Source organism: Sciurus vulgaris (genome assembly GCF_902686455.1).
Source record: "Sciurus vulgaris genome assembly, chromosome: 14".
Classification (NCBI taxonomy): Eukaryota; Metazoa; Chordata; class Mammalia; order Rodentia; family Sciuridae; genus Sciurus; species Sciurus vulgaris.
Window position 1 is genome coordinate 68,798,759 of NC_136475.1, and position 16,766 is coordinate 68,815,524.

At 34.9% G+C, this 16,766-nt stretch overlaps 2 protein-coding genes across 6 annotated transcripts in view; one reads left to right on the forward strand and one right to left on the reverse strand.

Moving 5' to 3' along the window:
• The window catches only part of CEBPZ (CCAAT enhancer binding protein zeta), an 18,986-nt gene extending 7,964 nt beyond the window's left edge, over window positions 1-11,022 (forward strand). Inside the window, exons 5-16 of the mRNA XM_079111059.1 lie at window positions 136-224; window positions 1,913-1,966; window positions 2,543-2,645; window positions 2,771-2,839; window positions 3,895-3,961; window positions 4,937-5,037; window positions 5,803-5,860; window positions 6,117-6,313; window positions 7,548-7,634; window positions 10,056-10,117; window positions 10,202-10,283; window positions 10,652-11,022. Coding sequence (XP_078967185.1) covers window positions 136-224; window positions 1,913-1,966; window positions 2,543-2,645; window positions 2,771-2,839; window positions 3,895-3,961; window positions 4,937-5,037; window positions 5,803-5,860; window positions 6,117-6,313; window positions 7,548-7,634; window positions 10,056-10,117; window positions 10,202-10,283; window positions 10,652-10,788 — 1,106 coding nt within the window. The 3' untranslated portion in view covers window positions 10,789-11,022. The remainder of the gene's footprint in view (window positions 1-135; window positions 225-1,912; window positions 1,967-2,542; window positions 2,646-2,770; window positions 2,840-3,894; window positions 3,962-4,936; window positions 5,038-5,802; window positions 5,861-6,116; window positions 6,314-7,547; window positions 7,635-10,055; window positions 10,118-10,201; window positions 10,284-10,651) is intronic.
• Window positions 6,114-15,087, reverse strand: CEBPZOS (CEBPZ opposite strand). 5 transcript variants are annotated; one of them, XR_013759257.1, is made up of 7 exons: window positions 12,965-15,031; window positions 12,583-12,698; window positions 11,472-11,516; window positions 10,821-10,911; window positions 10,362-10,688; window positions 9,660-9,823; window positions 6,114-6,247 (listed from the first exon to the last, which is right to left on the reverse strand). XR_013759257.1 is itself a non-coding variant. In XM_079111065.1 (6 exons), the coding sequence occupies exons 3-5, from the start codon at window positions 12,695-12,697 to the stop codon at window positions 10,829-10,831; spliced, it is 243 nt and encodes an 80-aa protein (XP_078967191.1). In that variant the 5' UTR covers window position 12,698; window positions 12,965-13,041; window positions 15,038-15,087; the 3' UTR covers window positions 10,362-10,692; window positions 10,821-10,828. The 5 variants fall into 5 exon arrangements, 4 of the variants coding, with proteins under 4 accessions (XP_078967191.1, XP_078967190.1, XP_078967193.1 ...); XM_079111065.1 differs by lacking the exons at window positions 6,114-6,247; window positions 9,660-9,823 and adding an exon at window positions 15,038-15,087 and having other exon boundaries at window positions 10,362-10,692; window positions 12,965-13,041; XM_079111064.1 differs by lacking the exons at window positions 6,114-6,247; window positions 9,660-9,823 and having other exon boundaries at window positions 10,362-10,692; window positions 12,965-13,041; window positions 14,775-15,031.
• Between the last annotated feature and the right edge of the window lie 1,679 nt (window positions 15,088-16,766).

A 16,766-nucleotide genomic window follows, 5' to 3' on the forward strand; every position in this document is an offset into this window, starting at 1 on the left:
CTTGGAGTTTTTAATCTAGGATGCCTGGCTAACTAAGAATTCTGAAGATTTTCTATAAGAATACTGATGGTGGTAGTTTAGTGGCATATTGGACTAGAAATAAAACATTTGAAATACACTATTTTTGGTTTTTAGGTGGCAAACAGCTAAAAACATATGATCCATTCAGTAGAAACCCTTTGTTCTGTGGAGCTGAAAATACAAGTCTTTGGGAACTCAAAAAGGTAAAATAATTCCAAATTATCTTTCAATTCATTTCTGCTATGTATAATCTTGATCTTATGAATTTAACACATCAAAACGTCCATTTTTCCTGTAAATGATAGTCTTCCTATACAACTAGTATCAAAGTGTGAACACAGACCTCTTAGTGTCTCTGACACCTTTTCAGTGAGTCTTGACTTTAAAATACACGTCAATTCAGTATTCCACATGCTTCTGTAGCAAGTATGCATAGCACATTTCTGTAGTGTGAAGGTTCTTTCATGTCTCAATGAACTTTGTGTAGCCATTCCAAACTCACGTAGCTGCTTTTTCATAAAAGACTGACAAATGGACTACTCAGACATGGGTATTTGGGAGGCATTTTCTTGAAAATGAATGAATGAATCAGTCCTGTTGCTTTTAAGCAAAACAATCAACATTATTTGTTGTTAATAATAAAATTCAAGATCTCAAGCAAAGATTAAAATTTTTAGAAATCTTGTAACCACTAGCTTCAGGTGGACAGCATATCAGCATATCCCTAAGCTGAAATTAGTGGTGACACTGTGATCTTTCTGTAATAAATGTACCAACATTTGGAGGAACTACCTAAGTCAGTTGCTGTTTTTCAGATGACTGATGTATGACATTACAAATTCATGTGTGGATTAAAGATACATTCAAAGTAGACCAAATAATTAAAAGTAAAAAATGCCAAAAGCCAATTGACTTTGGTTTCAAATTGTAATTAATCTTCAGTTTCAGTGTGGCATCAAAGAAGAAAATCTCCACACTTTTTGTGAAAGGGTGTTATTTAAATCCTCATTTTCCAATGGCATATCCATGTGAAACCCAATTTTCTTCATAAACTTAAAAGTAAAATAACATGGAATTCAGATAAAAAGAATCCATTGTTTTTTATTAAGCCAGATGTTAAAGAGATTTGTAAAGCTGTAATTTAAGCCAGGTGCAATGCCATACACCTCTAATTCTAGTTACTCAGGAGTCTGAGGCAGGAAGATTGCAAGTTCGAGGCCAGCCTGGGCAACTTAGCAAGACCCTGTCTCAAAATAAAATTTTATAAAAGGGTTGGAGATGCTCAGTGGTAGCATGTACCAGGCCCTGGGTTCAATCCCCATTACCATCAAAAGAAAAACAACCTAAGATAATGCTACTCTTCTTGCCATGGTAATTTTTTTGTTCTGAAACTTTTTCATAAACATGCTATTTAGATTAATAGGCAATGGGTTTATTATTTTAAATAACTCTAGTTATTTAAAAGTTTTCTGTTGTAATTGCTAATAAATACCAACCCATATAACCCACTTACATAAAAGCTCTGGGATCTTGATTTTTAAGTATATAAAATGGTCCTGGCACTGAAATGCTCTAGAATCACCCTTGGTGATATATTAAATTTTAGTTCTTTGGATTGTCTTAAATAAGTTTAATTTCAGTAAGAGATAACCTTAGAAATACTGACTTTAGTTAGGCATGATGGTGCACCTCTGTAATCCCAGCCCCTCAGGAAGGTGAGGAGGAGGAGGAGGAGGATCACAAGTTGGAGGTTGGCCTCAGCAACTTAGTAAGACCCTGTCTCAAAGTAAAAAGTGAGTACAGGTGTAGCCCAGTGGTAGAGCACCCCTGGGTTCAATCCCTAGTACCAGGAAAGAAGAGAAATTGACATTATTCACATTTTTCTTCCTAGTTATCGGAGCATTTTCATCCCTCCGTGGCCCTTTTTGCAAAAACTATCCTTCAGGTGAGTCTAAAATATTCAAAAGATAAAGAAGTAAGAAAAAGTAATGTAGGTTTTGATAATCAGTAATTGGTCATAAATTGTTTTCTCTACCATCTAGAATCATATATATATATACTTTTTCACTTTCTTATAGAGGAACAACTTATTTAATATAGAATAGCAAATAATTCTTCCCATTGCCTGAGATGAATAGAAATTTGGAACATTAGAAAACCAAATGGTTATTTATTACATTCTGGCTATTCTGGAAAGATTGCCCTCTCCCTTCCCATTTGCCGAGTTTGCCACTTCAGGGTTTGGTTCCCAGATAATGGTAGATGGCCACGTTATTCTTATTTACCTATCCACAAAATCAGCATAGCATAGAATGTGTATGTACGTGTATGCTTAATTTTTTTCTAGTATAATGTGTATGAGAAAGATATTTGAAGGATTATTTGTGCCTTTGATAACAATGTAGTAGAAGCTTATATTTTTCCTTTTTTTTTTTTTTTTTCCTTACTTGGATTGAGAGATTAATTCTTTTTGTTTGTTTTTTAAGTAAGTTCTTAAATCTGCTCCCTTCCTACTTTTCAGGGAAATTATATCCAGTATTCAGGGGACCCACTGCAGGATTTCACACTAATGAGATTCTTGGATCGATTTGTATACCGAAATCCAAAGCCACATAAAGGCAAAGGTAGGCTTCCGTTTGATGAATTGTTCACTTTTCACTGTTGATATTTAGTAAACAACATGAGCACAACTAGGTCTTATATTAGACTCTTATATTAGAGTCTTATGTTAGACTCTTTTACATTTCAGAAAATACTGACAGTGTTGTGATGCAGCCAAAAAGGAAACATTTTCTAAAGGATACTCATAGTCTTGCTGGTAAGTACAAAGCTTGGATGACTGAAACTGAAAAGATGGTACAAGTCCATAAAACATAAATTGTTTTATTCTTTGCTTTACTTTAAGAGTAAAAAATTCGAACATAATCCAAAAGTAAAACGAGATGATATGATGAACCCTCCTAGAACCCTCACCCAGCTTCAACAATTGTCTCCATTTTGCCATTCTTGTGTCCTCTGTAGTTCTATCAGTAACTTCTTCATAACTCTTCTTTTACAGCTCAGACCATTTTAAGCTGATATGAGCTTAGCAGGAAAAAAATATACATAGTTGACTTTGTCATGGAATATCATTTTAACTTTGTTGATATTCTTCTACTTCTGTTTAGTACCGATCTTCTGGACCTGATTCTGCTTTTCTATTCAGAGCAGACATTTCTTTGCATGTGAAATACTACCTCCCCTTTGTCCTGGGATTAGGGTTAAGTTAGACTTTATAAATCATTTAATTTCCAACTGACTGACTTCACAAAGATCCACAGATGTGAAAGGGCCTACTCAAAGTTAAGAGTTAGAATTAGAGGTCAAATTTCCTTTCATTCAACATGAAGCAGATGTCTTAATTCTGAAGGGGAAAGCTAGTATTTTTGTTGTTCATTGTTTTTGTTTCTTAATTTTCTTCAGTAATAGGTAGTTATAGAAAATCTGTTTACTTACCATCCTTAGAATGACAAGCATTATTGTTCTAAACAAAAATGGCAAGTTGAAAGTGATTATACATTAAGAGAACTCTGAATTTTTATTTCTCTTAAAATTTGAATCTTGGATGCAATTGGAAAACTGAAGAATCCTTTACTTTCAGTGACTAGGCTATGTATGTACTGCCTACTTTTCTCGGTGACATCAGCAGTTTCATATGTGGTTCTCCACACCAGCTTTTCCTGAGATTGTCCTTTGCACTACAGGATCTCTTCTCTCCACTTTCCTCACATTTTAAGATGGTAGAATTATAGATGCATTGCATTTGGTCACCTGCACTTTTAAATAACATAAAGGAGATTAAATGTGGTAAATGAAAATGCTTTATTTTTACAGTGAATAGTAAGGAGTTCCTTGCAAAAGAAGAAAGCCAAATACCAGTGGATGAAGTGTTTTTCTACAGGTAATATATTTAATATAGTTTCATTTGAGGAACTTTTTAAATTTAAACTTTTTACATTTTTAGATCCCATAAAATGTTTCATTGACATTGGTGTATTTTCAAAAGCTCATTTTCAAGTCCCATTTTGTAAAGGAAATTAAAATTACTCATTTTGCTGATCTTAAGATACCTTAATGAAACTAAGCTTGGGGATTTTTTTAATAATTTATAAATTTGGGTTTATAATCTTGAATTTATGGAATTTAGTCTGTTTTTTTAAATAATTTTATAGACTTAAAATCTACATTAGTTTAATACAGTGATAACTCATCAGTAATTTGGCCAGATCATGGCCTTTAAAGCAGAATTAGCAAAATTCATTATGTCTAAGTCTACTAAAATTACAATTAACACCTTATAGTAGTAAAGTTGATGAGTTAATTTGACTTAATTTTAAGGGTATGAATATCATCTAGAAAATACAATTTTTTTGCTGTGTCCTATTGTAAGAGTAGGACTGACAAATTATTGTGATTTTGAAGTCATTTAGAACCAAAATATTCTAATACTTACATCATTAGTGTTGAAGCTATAACAATCTGTTGCTATACCTTTGCTTTTTTGTTATTACTTTTTTCACTGTACTGATGATCAAACCAGGTCCTCATGCATGCTAGGCAAGTGCTGTACCACTGAGCTACACATCCAGCCCTCTATGCCACATTGATTAATATGAGTTAATGAGTGAGTACTTTTGTTAAGAACTAGTTTATAAGAAACTCAGATTTTTGAAATTTATTCCACATTTCAAGTTTATACCTATTTTGTTGAAATAAAATCATTTTTTGTAAATTGACAAATTTCACTCATCTCCAATTAAGTCTCTACATTAAAAAACTTAAAATTGCAGTTTATGACTAGTCTTAGGTGTTTTGATTATAGCAAGATCAGATCTTTAATAAAATTATCAAATAGATAACATGCATTTTATTTTAGGTATTATAAAAAAGTTGCTGTTGTTAAAGAGAAACAAAAACGGAATGCTGATGAAGAGAGTATAGAAGATGTAGATGATGAAGAATTTGAAAAGATGATTGGTAATTAGTTTTTGTTGAATCTCAATTTTAGATCTATTACTGTTATTAGAACATGGACATTAGTGGCAGAAGAGAGCTTAGTTTTTAAAAAATCATTTAGCTAGGAATATCATATAAGTCATAATGAAGGATTAAGAAATATTTAATGGTATATGGTAACTCATCCACATGTACTCCAAAAATTGAGAAAGTTTTTATTGATATGGGTATATTCATTTCTAAAGCCAAGTGTCATAAAATAGGAACCATGTTTATTGTTCACAATCTCATTATATACTATTGCTAGAATTAAGTCTACTGTTTCATCTTTTTCATCTTCCCAAAGCACTTGAGAAATTTTAACTGAAATGTAACAGACTGAAACAAAATACATGCAAAATTGGGAAGGCTTAACATTGATTTCACTTTTTTCACATTATATCTACTAAAAATAAGCAACTAAATAGCTATTGTAAAGTAAAAAAGAACGGAAGTTACTACATCTCATTTTATTTAATGTGCTTTTTTTCCATAAAGAAACTGCAAAAGAACTAGAAGTTAACTGGAGCCCATTTCAATTTAGAGACTTCATTAACATAGTTCTTTAACAGACTTATACAGATATACATTTCTAAGACACATGAACAGTAATCATGTTTATATCATTTTGGTGCTTGCCATAAACAGCAGAATCATGATTCTGCTACTATAAGTGATTCAATATAAGACATGTCAACCTTGTTATTCTTTGCTATATTTCATAATGTGAATGTTATTCTCTGGCAGACACATTTGAAGATGATAACTGTTTCACCCCTGGAAGGGATGATCTTGATTTTGCCAGGTGAAATACTTTTCTTCAGTCTTCTCTTTACTGTTTCTTACTACTTCCTAAATTATTGTTCCCCAGAACAACAGACCATAGATGTATATGATGTTATTGGGAAGTGAATATAGTACTTTAATTTTGGATGTATATAATGCATATTAGTATATTTTTGTGTAGTCTTTCATTCTCCTTTAAAGTCATTCAATAGCCTGCTAGGCACTAAACACTTGAGAAAACACTGCCTTCTTTACAAGTTTGGGGTTTTTTCCAGCAATATGAAGAAAAAAACAAAAAGAGCTAAGGATAACTTGGAATATGAAGATTCAGAGGGTAGTGACGATGAACTCGGTAACCTGGATGATGATGAAGTTTCTTTGGGAAGTATGGATGATGAAGAATTTGCTGAAATTGATGAAGACGGAGGAACATTCATGGATGTGTTAGATGATGAAAATGAGAGCATTCCAGGTTAGTTTTTGTTCTTTGTTTTTAGTAAAATACAAATTTTAGATAAATACAAAAAAAATCATTTTTCAGTCTTGGGATACTTTTTCTAATAAAGGTTTCTGTATTCACATTAATACAATAAACAAATTTAAAAAGAACCTTTTTCTTATTTCAAACTGAAGGTTTAGTGGCAATATTTTTTTTAAAACTGAGTTTTGAGTTTGGGACTTTTTTTTTTTTATTTTTTTTTTAGTTGTTGTTGGACCTTTATTTTAATTTATTTATATGTGGTGCTGACAATCGAACTCAGTGCCTCACACATGCTACGCAAGTATTCTTCTACCACTGAGCCATAATCCCAGCCCAAGTTTGGAACTTTTAATCAACAAGTAGCCTCTCTAAAGTGGGCCATATTCCAGAATTGTATACTACCCACATGTTCATGAATATATGAAAAAATGATGTGTATGAGAACATAGTCATAAGAGCACTGTATGTGAAAGTCTGAAAATAAAAAAGAATATCAATAAAGAACTGGAGAAGTCAATTATAAAAAAAATTAGCCTCTTTATATAATACATATTGAGTTTATATCTTTCTAATGTTAGAATGATTAACAGCCAGGCATGGCTATAATCCCAGCAACTGTGGAGGCTGAGGCAGGAGTATTGCAAGCCCCAAGATAGCCTCAGCAACCTAATGATATGCTTACTCAAGATAAAGAACTAAAAATAAAAGCTCAGTTGTACTGGGTTCAATCCCCAGTAACAAAAAAAAAAAAAAGAATAGTAATTAACAGGGGTTGAAGGAAATTAATATTCATCCTAGCTCCCTACAACATAGATGAAGATGATAAACATTTTATCTTATGGTTGTACATTAGTGGAGAACACCCAAAATTGTGTCTGCGGACTGTTTTCTAACCTTACTTGTTTTTTCACCTTCCTTCAGTATATATGCACCTGCCCAGTATGCTGCTACTTATTCCAGACCATGGCAGAAGTTTCTCAATTTATATTGTTTGGTCACATTAATGAAACTAGTAAATTATGTACTTCCATAAATTACAGAACTATACCAGTTATTCTTAGAATCTTGATCTCACAACATCCTCAAGTCTGTGCTAGTGAAATTGAAGAATTATGAAACCCACATGCAATGGCAGTATAGAGCCCCCACTGGGCTAATAGATTTTAATGTACCTTGAGGTTCTTTTGTTTTTAATTACTTAAGAGCAATTGTTTTTGGGTAATAGAACCTGATGAAGACAACTCCAAAGTCAATACTAAGAGAAGCAAGAGAAAGGGTGCTGATGATTTTGACTTTGCTGGGTCATTTCAAGGTAAGAAAATACATTTAATCTCTTAAACCTAACCAGTTTCCATGTGAAGAGCATTATTCATTATCATTTTGGGAGATAAACTTTTCTTTTGGTTAATAAGATTTAGGGTCTGTTTCCTTATGTTTTTATAATTGATAAATAACAGGTTTTTTTAAACCCTGTGAAAATTGGTCTCACATATACCTTAAATTGTTTTCATCTTCTAAATTTTTTCTTCTCATATTTAAATATCTCTATCTAGATCATATTTTCATTCATGTTGAAAGCATTTCATGATGTATAAGCCCTGGATTCTCAGAATGTTGCTTTTTCCTTTCCTCAACCAAATGTTTTTGTTGCCATTTGACCCTTGTCAAAATTCATGCTCCTTCATTAATTTCATTCTCCTTTTTCATGATATCTGACATTTTGTTGCCATGTTAAAATAATTCTAATTTCAAAATCATCTAACCAAAGATATGAATCTTTCTGCTAATTCTCTAACATTCTTTATAGTATATCTTAAAAGATTTTGCCTTACAGTATTAACACTTGTAAAGTAGTAATAAAAGAAAAAGTTCTATGTCAGATGATACATCTAAGTTTTTGATAAAAATATGGAAAGCAGTATATGCTTTGTTTCTAAAGTCTTTCTAGACTGTGCTTACTGGAAAATACTGATAAAAAATAAAAACAGATTCACAAACTTAAAAACAATTTAAATATTTAAAGAAACTATTTACATATTGGTAGTAGTCTCTCATACTTAAACCTACAAAATTTTTATCAGCTCTTACAAATACTGCTGATCATACCCCCTAATAGCTAGATGATTTAACTGGTGAAAATTTAAATTACATTGTTATTTTCCAGATTTTGTCTCCCTTGAGTGATAGAAAGTCACATTTTATTAATAGCATATGCTCAAATACAATTTTCCTCAAGATTGTCCCTCAGGGCCAGGGTGTAGCTAAGTGGTTAAGCACTTGCCTAGCATGTCCAAGGCCCTGGGTTGAAGCCTTAGTGCCACCAAAAAAGAAAGAAAAAGAAAAGACCAAACAACCTTAAGGGAACTTTAAGAAAACGGTACAGACATGTTTACTCATAGAGATCACAGATATTGCATACAAGTGGGGGGAAAAAAAAAAATCCCAGTGCTATGCTAATACTTACTCAGTTCTTATGTAATATACATTTCACCTTAATAAAAATTAAGAAGAAATGCTTTTGAAATTTTTATCAAAAATGACTCTGATGTGTCTACACAAAGATTTATGCAGGATTCTGCATAACAGCATTATTCGTTAATGCCAAAAAGTTGGCATAAACCAAATGTCTATTAACTGATGAATGGATAAAAAGAATGTGATATATGCATACACTAGGATATTTTCAGCCAATGGAATGAAGGACTGATACATGCTACAATATGGATGAACCTCCAAAATGTTATGCCCACTAGAAGAAGCCAGATAACAAGCAATCATATAAATGACTCCATTTATATGAAATAGTTAGAAAAGGCAAATCAGCAACAATGTAAATTCAGGGTTAGAGGAGGTAGCATGGCTGTAGGTGGACATCAAGGATATTCTGGAGTTGATGGAAATGTTCTAAATTGGATTATGGTCATGTTGAACAACTGTAAATTTATTAAAACACTGAATTATTGTACCTAAGGCAATTCAATTGAGAGTGAAGTCGAATTTTTAAAGTGTCCTCTATTAGTGCTAGAGACTGATGTCAAAGATGCAAGGAGTTTGAATAACATTATTTCAAGAAAGGTGAGAATGAATAAAAGCAACATTTTTAGTTAATATATATTTTAGCTAGTATTGTACATTTAAATTAATAAAAATAAGCACTAATTTGGAAATTAATTAAGAATAAGTATTTTGCAGTTTCATCTATTTCAAAAAGTTTATGGGTTCAAAACTATAAATGAGTTTTTATGGAGGGATTTTTATCTTGAATAGGTAAGTTTTTAATGGGAATTTCTTTATTTTCAATAGTATAAATAGAACTTCATTCACATAATAAACATACCTTCAGTCACCTTTTTCACCTTTTTCATAGTCCAAAGATAAGGACTCTGAATTAAAATTTGTATTTTCCTTAAATATTCCAAAAGCCCATGCATGTCAACTGTGGAATTTTAATCTTGGCTGATAGTATTTCTCTTAAGAGTAAATTCTGATCAATGGCCAGATCTGAAAAATAAAAACATACTAATTATCTGAACAATTCGATTAGAATATTGGCTTTCTTAAAAATCATATATACTAATTCTTAATATCTGCTAATATCTGCTACCTAACAGTGCTAGAAGATAATTGCAATTATGTCTGTACCCAAATATATTTTTTAACTTAATTTCATACTTAAAGGTTTATATTTAATTCTAATATTAAGAATTGAAAAATCTGGACACTATTTTTTTAGGACCAAGGAAAAAAAAGAAAAGAAACCTCAGTGACTCCAGCCTATTTGTATCTGCTGAAGAGGTAACACTAATATACTGCTTTAAGAAGTTAGCTAATTCTATATCATTTTACATTTTCTAATAAATTTATTCTTTTTTTTTTAAGTTTGGCCACCTGTTGGATGAAAATGTGGGATCCAAGTTTGATAGCATTGGCATAAACGCCATGGCTAATAAAGATAATGCAAGTAAGTAACTTGACTTTTTAATTGAAGTTTTTAAAAATTGCCTTGGCTAGGGCTGTAGTTCAGTGGTAGAGCACTTACCTAGTGTTTCTGAAAGTAATAGTTACTGTTTATATTCTTTTATAAGTAAAAGTGTTCCAGAGAAATAAAATCTTCAAAACATTTTTCCTTTTCCTTCCTTAGTCTTTTATTTGTAAAACATTAATCTTTGACAATAAAAATAGAAGAGCAACAAACAAACATGGGTTTGCAGTAGTGCGTGGGAAGCCACAGGCCAAAGCAGACCTGACGTTCCCGTTAATCAGTAGGATGGTCTGTGGTGGCCCAGAGTCTGCAACATGGCTCAGCTCATCTTTCTTCTCCTCTTAAAGGTCTCAAACAGCTCCGATGGGAGGCTGAACGTGATGACTGGCTACACAACAGAGACGTGAAAAGTATCATCAAGAAAAAGAAAAATTTCAAAAAGAAGCAGAAACCCCCTCATAAAACTAAAAAGCAAAGGAAATGAGTTATTAAATTATAAATTAAGGTTCTACTTACACTTATTCTTAATTTTTGCTATCCAGCCATTTCTCTTGATCTTGCTTTCTGATTCCATACATTCCAGCCTGTTCGATGGATTTATAGTAAACTATAAATAAAAATAAGTGCCATTTATAAAAATCATATAAAATGTTAAACTTTCATTGAGAAGAATAATCTTTTTTCCATATTGCTACATAATAAAATGAAAAGAACAATATTATTAACATATTTCTTGTGTAAGTTCTAGTCACACTACTAATTACTGTGAGCACTGTTCAAGTGTTACGACGTCATCTTGTTCAGTCCTTGTAACAATCACATGAGGATTAACACTACCTGATAAAGAAGCAGCTCTGAGAGGCAGCAAATTTGAAGATTTTAGTTGTGGTTTGCTTCATCACCACCTCAGACAGGTCTCATTCTACATTCTTAACTACTGGAAGAACTAAGAATCGACCCATAGCTAACTCTGCTCTCATCTAGATAATTCTAGGTAATAATTTTCCCCACTACCGTCTCTGAAGGAGCTAAAATAGGGTGAATAGTGTTGTTGGAAATTGACATATGACAAAATAAAGCCATTTAGTCCTCAGTCATAAATTACTACAGAAATAAAGTTACCTGAAAAAGTTGTTATGTATTCTTTTTATTTAAGGAAAAACATACCTTCCAAGATGAAGGGAAATTTCTTGTTCATTGTTTGCCTGAATTCTAATGAAAAAAGGAAGTTAGACATGATCAGAAATTCATCTTAGTAACACAAAGCCACAATTTTGTACTTTGGGGTCTTTATGATGAAAACCATGTAGTTTAAAATTTAATGTCCTGGTAATCCAGGAACTAAACCCAAAGTTGCACTTGCCATAATGCATAGCCTTCCTATAGTTATTTTAGAGTTTTTAAAATTTAATCTGTATGTGATGTAACTTAGAAATGTAAAAGTAAATTTTCATTATCAATATATAATTCTTTTATGTAACCTTATCAATTTTTATAGATGTCATTTTCCCTTGATAACAAATTGGAAATAAGGTCACGCCTAGTTTTTTAAATTAATACAAAACTTTAATTTGCTTTTGAAAACTGTTGATATGTTGGTATTTTTTTTATGCCATATACATATATGATATATATATATACACATATATAGCATAAAAGTACAAAAATTTGTGATTATTCAATAGTATCCTGGTATACAATGTTCCAGTGAAGTACTTGGGGGAAGAGAAGTGACAAACTTCAAAGATAGTCACCACCCCAGGACTAACTCCTTGATTTATTCAGTTTTAGGGAAAGAAAAAGGTTGAATTTAAAATGTTAAGGGCTCTAATATAAAATTTCACAAAATATCAAATCACTTTCAGTGACAGCATAGGGAAGGGTTTTAGTGCCCACCATTGGTCCAGAGTTAATACAGCCCAAGTAAACAGGTTATTCTGAGAATACAGTGATGTTACTTTCTGCTTTCTCTAAGTCTACCAAACAAGGAAGTACAATGGGCAGGCTATTTCCTCCATCTTTGCTTCCAAACTAAGCCTGACCCTCCCCATCAGTAAAACCCATGAATGTAGAAGTATCTCAAATCCAAATGCAAAAGCATGTGAGAAATGAGTCACCTAGTTTACCATAATAAATACCTTGCTACTTCTGCCCATAAAAACATCTAATACACTGACTCTGAAGAACTATTTCTCCAAAAATGCCAAGTGTTTAATAACCAAAATGCATTAGAAAACTATGTCCCCGTAGAAAGCATTAACTACTGAATTTTGATTACCTTGATTTGTGTTCATTTTATTAAACAAAAAATAGGCTCCAAAAACACCCATCAATTCAGCTACTAAAATTCCTTTAAAGATCTTCTTTGCCAGTGGTTCCATATTGTGGGCCATCCTAAATTTAACAATAACAAATACGTATAAAGCCAAATGAACATGCTTAAATTTGTTGCCACATCTATAAAAATAACTATTTCCACAGTATGAATACTTTATATAGGAGTTAGATCCCAAAGTTACTGTATTTGTTTTAGTTGCATCCTAAAGGGGGATTACTGATTAGATGGTGACCCAATAAGTAGCCACACAGACAGATTAGATCTTGATTTTCTTCCTGTAATTAAAATCAAGAAAGTTTAAGGTGGGAGCAGTGGCACACACCTATAATCCGGGCAACTAGAGAGGCTGAGGCAGGAGAATCACAAGTTCCAGGTCAGCTTCAACAACTTAGTGAGATCCTGTCAAAAATAAGAGCCAAGGGTGGAGCTTGGTGGTGGTAAAGCACAACTGGGTTAAGTTCCCAGCACCACATACAAAAAAGTTCAGTGGCCTGGGGCTGTAATTCAGAGGTAGAGTGCATACTTAACATATGAGGCCCTCAGTTCAATCCCCAGAAAGCTTAAAGGGGACTGGGGGACGGGAGGGATCTGTCTTTTTCTAATTAAAGTAAAAACAAAAAAGGAAATGGGCAAGAAATTATGACTTATTGAATATATGAAATCTAAGCCCAAGTTCTTACTCTGCCTCCATTTAACTCAAAGTCAAGAAGAGGACAACCACAAAAAATGGCAGAATGAATCAAACAACATTGCCCTGTGTAAATTTATGATTACACGAATGGTATGCCTTTACTCCATGTACAGAGAATCAAAACGTATTCCATTTGTTTACAATAAAAAAAAAGAATAGGACAACCACTAGTTTTTAATCAATTGTGATCCCCCCCCCCCCATGTGTCCTTTGTCTCTGTACAGAGGCATTTTGTTGTCTAATACTCTCTAGTCCCAGTTGTCTCTCCTCACTGGCAGGTGCTTAACACTCCATTTGTTTCTGCCTTCTTTTCACAATGCCTAGGAATGGGGGTGGGAATCTCCTAGTTCCTAGTGAGCTTAAAAAGATGTTTGATTTAACCTGTCTTCCACCATTCTAGATCCTTCAGACAATTTTAAGATCTTAGTTTTATAAGATTATAGGAATCTCCTTCTAATATCATCATATCTTCATCAGGTGTTCACCACTCCAACTCTCCGCCCAAATTCCCTTCTTTCATTTTGATAATGTGATCGCCCAGGGACCAAAAGATTAAATTTTTTAAATGATTACAAGAAATGAAGCAAAGGAAGTTAGAGCTTTGGGTGAGTAGGTGAGAATAGTTTTGTTACATTCTCTACAATGCTTTGCATTAATTACTGACAAAGTAAGTTATGCTCAGGGGATTATTTTTAAGACAACAAAACCTGCCTGCAACCAGGTCTACAGTTTAAGAAATCAAAGACCCCCCCCCCCCAAAAAAAAAAAAAAAAAATCGGTGGAAGAGATTGATGCTAAGGGTTCAAAAAATAAATCCAGATAACACTGTAATAATAAAACATTTGCCTTTCTTAAAATATATATGTACGTGTTACATTCCAAAAGCCCAAGCTTCCGGACAAGGTTTCTACAGGCTAATACCATTTGGTAAACACCACCAGGGGAGCCCTGACCAGGTTAAGTGGGAAAGGAGGTTCTTTCGATTTCTCAGCACCGGAACACCCAGGATTGCCTAGGCGGGTGGGCCTTAGAAGATATTTAAAATGAAGCTGTTAGTCAGGCTCAAAAAAAGAAGGGGTACGTGTCTTAGGGTTAACATCACGCTGGTCGGGGAAACTGGCTGCGGGTGCACACGCTCCAGCGCGGGCGAGTCCCGCCTGCGCAGTGCTGTCCGGAAACCCCTGATTTGAGGCTGTGAGCCAAAGCTGGAAATCAAAGTGGCTGCTTTGAGAAGTGGCCTACAAGACCCAGCATCTCCGGGCGACATGAATCCAAACAGCCAAGGCCTCTCAGTCTAGAAGCGCGGAGCGACGTTTCCCAACATCACGGCCCTGAGCTTAAAGAGCAAAAGCAGTCGAAGATTCCCGCAGTCGGCAACCAGGCTCCCAGCGGACGCCTCAGCTCCGCTCCCACCCCTCTGCGACTCCCCGGCCCGCCCCACCTTCGGCCCGGTGCTCTCGGGCCGGGTCTGCACCCACGCGCGCGAGGGACCGCCAGCACCACCCGGGTCGCCGAGCCAAGGTCGACCAGCGACCCGGAAATGCTCGGCCTCTGGACACATTGACACCGGAGTATCCAAGGTCTCACAACTTGGCAACTCCCCCGCTTCCAAAATAAAAAATAAAAATAAAAATAAACCCATCCCAGTCGTCAAAGGAGAACTACAACTCAGGGAGCCGCGCAGATGCCACCAGCCGCTCTTACCTGAGGCGTGCGCACCCAGGCGGCGCATGCGCAGGGCTGCAGCGCCCCGCCCCTCTCGCTGCTGGCCCCGCCCCCAGCTAATTGGCGTTTTGTGAACCCTCTAGCAGGTCCCGGCTGCCGGCTGCGAGTTATTATAAGGCCTGAAGGTAACCCTGTGTAGCAGGTGCTGCGGGTTTTACATAAGAGGTAGATTTACCCTGCACACAATCACTCATCTAGTAAGGGAAAGAATTCAGATCATTTCACACTTCACTAAAATCAAGTGTGGAGAAAGAATTCGGAACCCAGAACTCTAATTGAAAAGCCTGGGATGAATATCATCTTTCTACATCCTAACCCACAATGTCTCGGGATCAGCAACATCGTCATCACCTGAGGAACTTGACAGAAATGCAAGCCCAGAGACCCAGCATCTACAGGTTACCCGTATCCCTAGACAATTCGATTGCAATTCAGAATTCAAGAAGCTCGTCTATACTGTCCACTAGGTAAAAAGAGAGGAGATGACGCTGAAGGGAGAAGGAGAGGGAAAATGAGAGGTATATTGAGATACCACGTGTAAGACAAAGCCTGAAATACCCCAGATATTTAGATATACCTTCACGGAAGTATAATCTGAGGGACAGTAAAATACATCCACAAATAACTGGAGAAGAATACACAATGCTAAGGACCTTGTTTCGGAATCCAGGAAGCCATGAAGATTTTTAGAGAAGGGGTGATCACTGAAGCTGTTTTTGTCAAAGCCAGTTAAGGAAGCTCTGGGGGACCTCTGCGACTGCTCTGATTTTCCAACACAATTCCACACCTCCTACAACACTCACCCCCCCCACCCAGCCAAGTCCAAGTCTCCAAATCCAGCCTATGCAGTTAATTTGTACAACTACCACAAATTGTGAGAAATGTTGATGCATAAACTATATTTATTTATTTATTTTAATTTATTTTTATTATAAACAAATGGGATACATGTTTCTGTTTGTACATGGAGTAACAGCATATCATTTGCATATTCATACATTTACATAGAGTAATGATGTTTGATTCATTCCGTTATTTTTTCCTTCCCCCCACCCCTCCCACCTCTATTTTCACTCTATACAGTCCCTCCTTCCTCCATTCTTGCCCCCCACCCACCCGCCCGTTATGTGTCATCATCCATTTATCAGTGAGATCATTCATCTTTTGGATTTTTGAGATTGACTTATCTCACTTAGCATGATATTCTCCAATTTCATCCATTTACCTGCAAATGCCATAATTTTATTATTCTTTATAGCTGAGTAATATCCCATTGTATATATATACCACAGTTTCTTTATCCATTCCTCAATTGAAGGGCATCTAGGTTGTTTCCATAGTCTGGCTATTGTGAATTGAGCACCTATGAACATTGATGTGGCTGTATCTCTGTAGTATGCTGATTTTAAGTCCTTTAGGTATAGGCCAAGGAGTGGGATACATGGGTCAAATGGTGGTTCCATTCTAAGCTTTCTGAGGAATCTCCACACTGCTTTCCAGAGTGGCAGCACTAATTTGCAGTCCCACCAGCAATGTATGAGTGTACCTTTCTCCCCACATCCTCTCCAACACCTATTGTTGCTTGTATTCTTGATAATTGCCATTCTAATTGGGGTGAGATGGAATCTTAGTGCAGTTTTGATTTGCATTTCTCTTATTACTAAAGATGGTGAACATTTTTTCATATGTTTGTTGATTGCTTGTAGAT